We start from the raw sequence: 10,484 nt of genomic DNA, 5'->3' as shown, positions 1-10,484 counted from the left end.
CGCTCCCATTGGTGGGCGCGCACGCCGGTCACGCCTCCAGGCCACGCCCCCAGCGGGCGTTGCTAAGGGGCGGGATCGTTGCTAAGGGGCGGGGCAAAAGGCGGAGCAGCCAATGAGGGAGGGCGCTCGCGCGGCGGGGCGCCCCCTTGCGGGCGGCGGGGAAAGCGCGGGGGCGTTGCCATGGGAACGGGGGGTAGGGGAGGGGCCTTTCCTTTTTCCTTTCCTTTCCTTTCCTTTCCTTTCCTTTCCTTTCCTTTCCTTTCCTTTCCTTTCCTTTCCTTTCCTTTCCTTTCCTTTCCTTTCCTTTCCTTTCCTTTCCTTTCCTTTCCTTTCCTTTCCTTTCCTTTCCTTTCCTTTCCTTTCCTTTCCTTTCCTTTCCTTTCCTTTCCTTTCCTTTCCTTTCCTTTCCTTTCCTTTCCTTTCATCTCATCCCAATTCCATCAGATTATCTAATCCCGAATTATCCCAATTCCTTCCTGTCCCATCCTAATTCCTTCCCATCCCATCCTAATTCCTTCCCATCCCATTTTAACTCTGTCCCATCCCATCCCATCCCATCCCATCCCATCCCATCCCATCCCATCCCATCCCATCCCATCCCATCCCATCCCATCCCATCCCATCCCATCCCATCCCATCCCATCCCATCCCATCCCATTCCCCGTGTCCTTCCTGTCCCCATCCCAAGCTCCGTGTCCCTTCCCACGGGGACAGGGAACGTTCCCATCCCATCGGGACGCGGCAAACGGAGCCAGTTCCCATCCCGAGATTGTCCCCCGGGAATGTGGGGGGACAGCGGGGTCAGGGGACACGTGAGGGACACAGGGGACAATGCCACCCCCGCTGCTCCAGCTGCTGGAACGCTTAAAATCCCGGGATCCGCATTCCCAGAAATCTGGGATCCACGTTCCCAGCGGTCCCCAGAGCCCCGGCGATGTCCTTGTCACCACCACGGTGACATCACAGCCGGCTTGTCCCCACGGGAGGGGACACCAGGGCCCGGCTTGTCCCCGATTCCCACATCTGGCGGAAATTCCAAGTTTTCCCTAAGAAGCCACTCTGGCACAGGGACGGTCCCCAGAGCCACCCCCGGGCGTGTCCCCATGGCTGGGGATGTCACCTGGGGGTGGGGACACCGGGGACGTCGCTGTCACCTCCCAGCGCTGCTGCCGGGCACAGATTTGCTCCGGGATTACGAAAACAAAGGGATTTGGGAAGGGATTAAATCCCGGCGGCCACCGGGCAGGAGGAGCGGCCACCGCGTCCCCAGGGTGTCACCGTGGTGTCCTCAAGGCATCCCCACCGTGTCCCCATGGTGTCCCCATGGTGTCCCCACAGCAACCCCAGAGTTGTCCCCACATGTCCCCATGGTGTCCCCAAGACATTCCCAGAATGTTCCCAGAATGTTCCCATGGTGTCCTCAGATTGTCCCCAGAATGTCCCCATGGTGTCCTCAAATTGTCCCCAAGGTGTTCCCAAGGCATCCCCATAGTGTCCCCATGGTGTCCCCACGATGTCCCCCATGGTGTCCCCATAGCAACCCCATGGTGCCTCCATGGTGTCCCCAGAATGTCCCCATGGTGTCCCCATGGTGTCCCCAGAATGTCCCCATGGTGTCCTCAGATTATCCCCATGGTGTCCCCAGAATGTCCCCATGGTGTCCCCAGAATGTCCCCATGGTGTCCTCAGATTGTCCCCATGGTGTCTCCATGGTGTCCCCAGATTGTCCCCAGCATGTCCCCATGATGCCCCCATGGTGCCTCCATGGTGTCCCCAGATTGTCCCCATGGTGTCCCCAAGGCATCTCTATGGTGTCCCCATGGTGTCCTCAAAGCATCCCCACGATGTCCCAAGGTGTCCCCAAGGCATCCTCACAGTGTCCCCATGGTGTCCTCAGTGTCCCCATTGTCCCACAGTGTCCCAGGCGCTGTCCCCACAGTGTCCCCATGGTGTCCCCAGTGACCCTACAGTGTCCCCAATGTCCCCACAGTGTCCCAATGTCCCCAATGTCCCCGTATCCCCAATGTCCCCAATGTCCCCACTGTCCCCACAGTGTCCCAATGTCCCCAATGTCCCCAGTGTCCCCCTGTCCCCAATGTCCCCAGTGTCCCCCTGTCCCCAATGTCCCAATGTCCCCAATGTCCCCAGTGTCCCCAATGTCCCCAATGTCCCCAGTGTCCCCCTGTCCCCAATGTCCCAATGTCCCCAATGTCCCCAGTGTCCCCAATGTCCCCAGTGTCCCCCTGTCCCCAATGTCCCAATGTCCCCCTGTCCCCAATGTCCCAATGTCCCCAATGTCCCCAATGTCCCCAGTGTCCCCAATGTCTCCAATGTCCCCAATGTCCCCAATGTCCCCAGTGTCCCCAATGTCCCCAGTGTCCCCCTGTCCCCAATGTCCCAATGTCCCAATGTCCCCAGTGTCCCCAGTGTCCCCAATGTCCCCAGTGTCCCCCTGTCCCCAATGTCCCAATGTCCCCAATGTCCCCAATGTCCCCAGTGTCCCCAATGTCTCCAATGTCCCCAATGTCCCCAGTGTCCCCACAGTGTCCCAATGTCCCCAATGTCCCCAATGTCCCCAGTTTCCCCAATGTCCCCAATGTCCCCAGTGTCCCCAATGTCCCAATGTCCCCCATGTCCCCCATGTCCCCTCAGTGCCACTCTCTCCCTGCCAAGATCCAACCCTTTAATTGCAGCCGCGCGGGACTTGGGGCGAGCTGGGCCACACCGGGGCCACCAAGGGCCACCAGGGGCCACCAGGGGCCACTGGGAACAACCGGGAGCCACCACGGCGGTGCCACCCTGCGGTGGCGACGGTGTCCCTGTCGCGGGTCAGGGGCGGGGTCCCTGTCACGGGTCAGTGTCCCTGTCCCTGTCCCCTCTCGGGCTCGCTGTCCCTGTCCCGGGTCAGGGTCGCTGTCCCTGTCCCGGGTCAGTGTCCCTGTCCCGGGTCAGGGTCGCTGTCCCTGTCCCCTCTCGGGCTCGCTGTCCCTGTCCCGGGTCAGTGTCCCTGTCCCTGTCCCCTCTCGGGCTCGCTGTCCCTGTCCCTGTCACGGGTCAGTGTCCCTGTCCCCTCTCGGGCTCGCTGTCCCTGTCACGGGTCAGGGTCAGTGTCCCTGTCCCGGGTCAGTGTCCCTGTCCCTGTCCCCTCTCGGGCTCGCTGTCCCTGTCACGGGTCAGGGTCGCTGTCCCGGGTCAGTGTCCCTGTCCCTGTCCCCTCTCGGGCTCGCTGTCCCTGTCCCTGTCGCGGGTCAGTGTCCCTGTCCCGGGTCAGTGTCCCTGTCCCTGTCCCCTCTCGGGCTCGCTGTCCCTGTCCCTGTCCCGGGTCAGGGTCGCTGTCCCGGGTCAGTGTCCCTGTCCCTGTCCCCTCTCGGGCTCGCTGTCCCTGTCCCTGTCGCGGGTCAGTGTCCCTGTCCCGGGTCAGGGTCCCTGTCCCTGTCCCCTCTCGGGCTCGCTGTCCCTGTCCCGGGTCAGTGTCCCTGTCCCTGTCCCCTCTCGGGCTCGCTGTCCCTGTCGCCGGGGCCCCGCCGCTGCTGCAGCCGCCGGCTCAGGTCGTCGATGCGGAGGTTCTTGAGGAGCAGGAGCTGCTCCAGCCGCCCCACCTTGGCCTGCAGGATCTGCGGGACCGGGATTGGGGAAAAAATCCCAAATCCTAAACCCCCTAAATCCCCCAAATCCGAAAACCCCAAAATCCCCAAATCCCGAACCCCCAAAATCCTGAAATCCCAAAACTCCAAAATCCACAAAACCTAAAATCCCCAAATCCCAAATCCTAAATCCTAAAATACCGAAATTCCAAAATTCCCAAACCCCTAAGCCCCAAAACCCTGAAATCCTGAAATCACAAAACCTCAAAATCCCGAAATCCCAAAACCCCAAAACCCCAAAAGCCCTAAATCCCCAGAACTCCATAATCCCCAAATCCCAAAATTCCTGAACTCAAAACCCCAAAATCCTGAAATCCCAAAACCCCTAAACCCCAAAATCCCCAAAACCCCAAATCCCAAATCCCAAATCCTATATCCTAAGATACCGAAATTCCAAAATCCCCAAACCCCCAAGCCCCCAAACCCCGAAATACTGAAATCCCAAAATCCCAAAACCCCAAAATCCGCAAACCCCAAAATCCCCAAAACCCCATACCCTTGTCCCAGGAGGACGAGGAAAATTTTAGGGAAGGAAGGACTGGGAAAAACAGGATTGGGGGGGGGAGGGAGGAGGGGGGGCAGGGAAAAACCGGGAAAAGCCGGGTAAAACAGGAAATTTCAGGGAAGAAGGGACAGGGAAAAGCCGGGAATAGGGGACAGGGAAAAGCCGGGAATAGGGGACACGGAAAAGTTTGAAAGGGGAACAGGGAAAAGCCGGGAAAAGCCGGGAAAAAACTGGGAAAAACCGGGAAAAACTGGGAAAAACCGGGAAAAGGGACAGTGGAGAACAGGGAAAAGACAAGAAAAACCGGGAAAAGCCGGGAAAAGCCGGAAAAAAACGGGAAAAAACAGGGAAGGGGACAGGGGAAAACCGGGAAAAACCGGGAAAAGCCGGGAAAAATAGGGGAAGGGAACAGGGGAAAACCGGGAAAAGCTGGAAAAAAAACGGGAAAGGAGACAGGGGAAAACCGGAAAAGCCGGAAAAAAACGGGAAAAACCAGGGAAGGAGACAGGGGAAAACCGGGAAAAGCCGGAAAAAAACAAGGAAGAGTACAGGGGAAAACCGGGAAAAACCAGGAAAAATAGGGGAAGGGAACAGGGAAAAACCGGGAAAATCCGGGAAGGAGGATAAAGAAAATTTTAGGGAAGGAGGAGCCGGGAAAAGCCGGGAGAGGGGGACGGAACAAACCCGGGACAAGGCGGGAAGGGGGGACAGGACAGTGCCACAGTGTCGCGCGTGTCCCCCGGGATGTCGCCGCGGATCCGGGATTTGGGATGGGCTCACCTGGATCGTGTCCCGCGCCAGCTGCAGCGCCTGCTCGCGGTCCGCCAGCTGCTGTCGCATGTCCCCAAGGCCACCCCCGGGCTGCTGCGCTGGCACTGCCACCGCCCTGCCGCGGGGACACGGGGGGACACAGCGCTGAGCCCTCCCTGCGGCTCCGGATGTCCCCAGATCCTGTCCCCAAATCCTGTCCCCAGATCCCGTGGGAATGTCCTGATCTCCCGTGGGGACAGCGCTGAGCCCTCCCTGCGGCTCGGGATGTCCCCAAATCCTGTCCCCAAATCCTGTCCCCAAATCCTGTCCCCAAATCCTGTCCCCAAATCCCGTGGGAATGTCCTGATCTCCCGTGGGGACAGCGCCGAGCCCTCTTTGTGCCACCCTCCGAGGTGATGTCCCCAAATCCTGTCCCCAGATCCCACGGGAATGTCCTGATCTCCCGTGGGGACAGCGCTGAGCCCTCCCTGCGGCTCGCGATGTCCCCAAATCCTGTCCCCAAATCCTGTCCCCAAATCCCGTGGGAATGTCCTGATCTCCCGTGGGGACAGCGCTGAGCCCTCCTTGTGCCACCCCCCGAGGTGATGTCCCCAAATCCTGTCCCCAAATCCCGTGGGAATGTCCCGATCTCCCGTGGGGACAGTGCTGAGCCCTCCTTGTGCCACCCCCCGAGGGGATGTCCCCAAATCCCATCCCCAAATCTTGTCCCCAAATCCTGTCCCCAAATCCTGCCCCCAAATCCCGTGGGAATGTCCTGATCTCCCGTGGGGACAGCGCTGAGCCCTCCCTGCAGCTCCAGATGTCCCCAAATCCTGTCCCCAGATCCCACGGGAATGTCCTGATCTCCCGTGGGGACAGCGCCGAGCCCTCCTTGTGCCACCCCCCGAGGGGATGTCCCCAAATCCTGTCCCCAAATCCTGTCCCCAAATCCCACGGGAATGTCCTGATCTCCCGTGGGGACAGCGCTGAGCCCTCCCTGCGGCTCGGGATGTCCCCAAATCCTGCCCCCAAATCCTGCCCCCAAATCCCACGGGAATGTCCTGATCTCCTGTGGGGACAGCGCTGAGCCCTCCCTGCAGCTCCAGATGTCCCCAAATCGTGTCCCCAGAACCCACGGGAATGTCCTGATCTCCCGTGGGGACAGCGCTGAGCCCTCCTTGTGCCACCCCCCGAGGTGATGTCCCCAAATCCCATCCCCAAATCCCATCCCCAAATCCTGTCCCCAAATCCTGTCCCCAAATCCCACGGGAATGTCCTGATCTCCCGTGGGGACACCCAGGGGACACCCAGGGGACACTCGGGGACACCCAAACCCCAGAGTGAATCCCTGACCCACACAAGGACCCCAAGAGCCAAAGGGGGATGCCCTGACCCCCATGGAAACACCCCAAACCCTCACAGTGACCCCAGACCCCCATGGGGACACCCCAAACCCCACAGAGACCCCAAATCATCACAGAGACCCCAAACCCCTATGGAAACACCCCAAACCCTCACAGTGACCCCCAAACCGCTATGGGGACACCCCAAACCCCACAGTGACCCCAAACCCCTATGGAAACACCCCAAACCCTCACAGTGACCCCAAACCCCCATGGGGACACCCCAAACCCCACAGGGACCCCCCCAAACCTTCACGATGACGCCAAACCCCACAGAGAAGCCAAACTCCCATGGGGACACCCCCAACACCACAAAGATCCCCTGACCCCCCTCAGGGACCCCCAAAACACGGCAGTGACCCCAAACCCCACAGGGACCCCAAACCCCACAGGGACCCCAAAATCCACAGTGACCCCAAAATCCACAGTGACCCCTCAAACTATCACAGTGACCCCAAAATCCACAGTGACCCCAAACCCCACAGGGACCCCCTGACTCCCACAGTGACCCCAAACCCCACAGTGACCCCAAACCACCACAGGGACCCCAAACCCCACAGGGACCCCCTGACTCCCACAGTGACCCCAAAAAGACCCCCTGACCCCAAAAGGGCCCCGTGCCCTGCCCAGCCCTCACCTGTCAGTGCCCTCCTGGCTGCAGCCCCTTCCCAGATCACTGCGGAGCTTGGGCTGGCCTGGAAAACCCAACGGGATGGACGGACGGACGGACGGACGGATGGATGGATGGATGATGGATGGATGGATGGATGATGGATGGATGGTGGATGGATGGATGGATGGATGATGGATGATGGATGGATGGATGGATGATGGATGGATGGATGGATGGATGGATGATGGATGGATGATGGATGGATGGATGGATGGATGATGGATGGATGATGGATGGATGGATGGATGATGGATGGATGATGGATGGATGGATGATGGATGGATGGTGGATGGATGGATGGATGATGGATGGATGATGGATGGATGGATGGATGATGGATGGATGGATGGATGGATGGATGGATGGATGATGGATGGATGGATGGATGATGGATGGATGGATGGATGATGGATGATGGATGGATGATGGATGATGGATGGATGGATGGATGGATGGATGATGGATGGATGGATGATGGATGGATGGATGGATGGATGGATGATGGATGGATGATGGATGGATGGATGATGGATGGATGGATGGATGGATGGATGGATGGATGGATGGATGGATGATGGATGGATGATGGATGGATGATGGATGGATGATGGATGATGGATGGATGGATGATGGATGGATGGATGGATGGATGATGGATGGATGGATGGATGGATGGATGGATGATGGATGGATGGATGGATGGATGATGGATGGATGGATGATGGATGGATGGATGGATGGATGGATGATGGATGGATGGATGGATGAATGGATGGATGATGGATGGATGGATGATGGATGGATGGATGGATGGATGGATGGATGGATGGATGGGATCACCTGCCTGGACACTTCTGTCCCCTCTCAGGGACCCCAAAAAGTCCCATTGGAGGATTTGCGGATCCTTTACCCCCCATCCCTTACCTGTGTCCAGGTACCCGCCCTCATCCAGCGCTGCCGGCTCCGCTGGGGGCTGAGGAGAAGCAGGAAAACCCCTGGGACACACCTGGGACACACCTGGGACACACCCTGCCACCAGCCCCGGTGACCCAAACCCGGCCTTGGGCACTGCCAGGGATCCAGGGGCAGCCCCAGCAAATCTGGGAATTCCATTCCAGCCAGGAATTCCTTGCCAAGATCCCAGCCCAAGCTCCCCTTTCCCAGTGGGAGCCATTCCCTGGCTCCTGTCCCTCTGTCCCTTGTCCCCAGTCCCTCTCCAGCTCTCCTGGAGCCCCTGCAGGCACTCTGAGCATTCCCTGGAATTTTCCCTTCTCCAGGGGAACATTCCCAGCATTCCCAGTCTGGCTCAGAGCAGAACCCAAGAATTATTTCTGTTGGGAACAACCCTAAATCCCACCCATGGATCATTCCCCTATCCCATCCAGAACCCCATATCCAACCTTTCCCAGGATTCCCATTCCCAGGAATTCCTCATTTTTAGGATTTCCTCACCATTTTTGGGATTTCCTCACCTTCCCAACGCCTCCCTTGGTGTTCCTCTGCTTCTGGAGGATTTTGGCCCTCAGGAGCTGCAGGAGCTGCTCGGCCGTTCCCGGCCGGCTCCGCACCAGCGCCTGGATCATCTCCTCCGGGAGCCGCAGGTTCAGCTTGCTCAGCACTTTCCTGGAATTTGGGATCGATGGAACACCCGGGGAGGTGACACAGGGACACAGAGGGACACGGGGGACGGAGGGACACAGTGGGACACAGGGAGATCCAGCACCTGGATCCAAAAATTCAGGGAACCAAGAATTCAGGGAGCCAAAAATTCAGGTTACCCAGTACTTTCCTGGAATTTGGGATCGATGGAACACCTGGAGTGGTGACACAGGGACCCAGAGGGACCCAGAGGGACACAGGGGGACACAGGAGGATCCAGTGCCTGGATCATCCTTGGGAGCCAAATATTCACCTTACTCAGCACGTTCCTGAATTTTGGGATTGATGGAACAGCCGGGGTGGTGACAGAGGGACACAGGACACAGAGGGACACAGGGGGACACAGGAGGATCCAGCACCTGGATCATCTCTGAGAGCCAAAAATTCACCTTACTCAGCACTTTCCTGAAATTTGGGATCGATTGAACACTGGGAGTGGTGACAGAGGGACACGGGGGGTCACGGGGGGACACAGGGGGACACGGGACACATGGGGACACAGAGGGACACTGGGGGATACAGGGAGATCCAATGTTTGGATCATCTCTGAGAGCCAAAAATTCAGCTTACTCAGCACTTTCCTGAAATTTGGGATTGATTGAACACCTGGGGTGGTGACAGACAGACACAGGACACAGAGGGACACATGGGGACACAAAGGGACACAAGGGGACACATGGAGATCCAGTGCCTGGATCATCTCCAGGCGCCAAAAATTCAGGTTACTCAGCACTTCCCTGAAATTTGGGATCAGTGGAACACCCGGGGGAGGTGACAGAGGGACAGGGGACACAGGACACAGAGGGACACAGGGACACAGAGGGACACGGGGGGACACAGGGGGACACCAATCCCCACCCGCAGCCCGCCACCGTGGCTCTGTGGCCACACGGAGCTGTCGGGTGGTGACAAACAGGGGCGACACCGCCCGCAGGACAGGTGGGGACAACCTGGGGCCACCCCAGATGGGCCGTGGGGAGTGACACGGAGCTGGTGGCACCCATCCCTACCTGTTGAGGTGGCCCCAGTTGGCGACTTTCTGCGCCGTGGAGCTGGTGGGGACAAAGCTGTGCATCTCCACCAGCGAGGGGAAGAAGAACTTCACCACCTCGGCCGCCAGCACTGCGGGGACAGCGGGGACACGCTGCGGCTGGCACCACGGCCACAGCCCGCCCCGGCCACCCCGCCGCGTCCCCTCAAGGCCAACCCCCGTCGCTGAAGTCGCGGGCGATGTTCCTGCGCGGCCGTGACAGCGGCACCGTGTCCAGCCAGCGGTACAGGGACACCAGCGACGAGTCCGGGCCCGGCTCCGGCCCCTCGGCCGCCATCAGGGCCCGGCCGCAGCGTCCCCGCTGCCATGGCAACGGGGCGGGGCTTAACGGGAGCGTCTCCGCTGCCATGGCAACGGGGGCGGGGCCTGAGCTGAGCGTCCGCGCTGCCATGGCAACGGGGGCGGGGCTTAACGGGAGCGTCCGGGCTGCCATGGCAACGGGGGCGGGGCTTAACGGGAGCGTCCCGTTGTCATGGCAACGGGGGCGGGGCCTGAGCTGAGCGTCCGCACTGCCATGGCAACGGGGCGGGGCTTAACGGGAGCGTCTCCGCTGCCATGGCAACGGGGGCGGGGCCTGAGCTGAGCGTCCGCACTGCCATGGCAACGGGGCGGGGCTTAAAGGGAGCGTCTCCGCTGCCATGGCAACGGGGGCGGGGCTTAACGGGAGCGTCTCCTCTGCCATGGCAACGGGGGCGGGGCTTAACGGGAGCGTCCGGGCTGCCATGGCAACGGGGGCGGGGCTTAACGGGAGCGTCTCGTTGTCATGGCAACGGGGCGGGGCTTAACGGGAGCGTCTCCG

General features: G+C 59.8%; 1 protein-coding gene across 2 annotated transcripts; it reads right to left on the bottom strand.

Moving 5' to 3' along the window:
- Positions 1-2,669: 2,669 nt before the first annotated feature.
- SPEF1 (sperm flagellar and cilia associated 1) lies at positions 2,670-10,001 on the bottom strand. 2 transcript variants are annotated; one of them, XM_085577380.1, is made up of 8 exons: positions 9,842-10,001; positions 9,645-9,756; positions 8,448-8,598; positions 7,900-7,948; positions 6,940-6,997; positions 4,930-5,035; positions 3,478-3,614; positions 3,408-3,421 (listed from the first exon to the last, which is right to left on the bottom strand). In XM_085577380.1, the coding sequence occupies exons 1-8, from the start codon at positions 9,960-9,962 to the stop codon at positions 3,418-3,420; spliced, it is 738 nt and encodes a 245-aa protein (XP_085433506.1). In that variant the 5' UTR covers positions 9,963-10,001; the 3' UTR covers positions 3,408-3,417. The 2 variants fall into 2 exon arrangements, with proteins under 2 accessions (XP_085433505.1, XP_085433506.1); XM_085577379.1 differs by having other exon boundaries at positions 2,670-3,614.
- Positions 10,002-10,484: the final 483 nt, after the last annotated feature.

The sequence above is a fragment of the Lonchura striata genome, chromosome 4, assembly GCF_050655825.1.
Source record: "Lonchura striata isolate lonStrDom1 chromosome 4, ASM5065582v1, whole genome shotgun sequence".
Taxonomy (NCBI): domain Eukaryota; kingdom Metazoa; phylum Chordata; class Aves; order Passeriformes; family Estrildidae; genus Lonchura; species Lonchura striata.
Note: the sequence above shows the minus strand (reverse complement) of the source record. Positions and strands in the feature narration are given on the sequence as shown.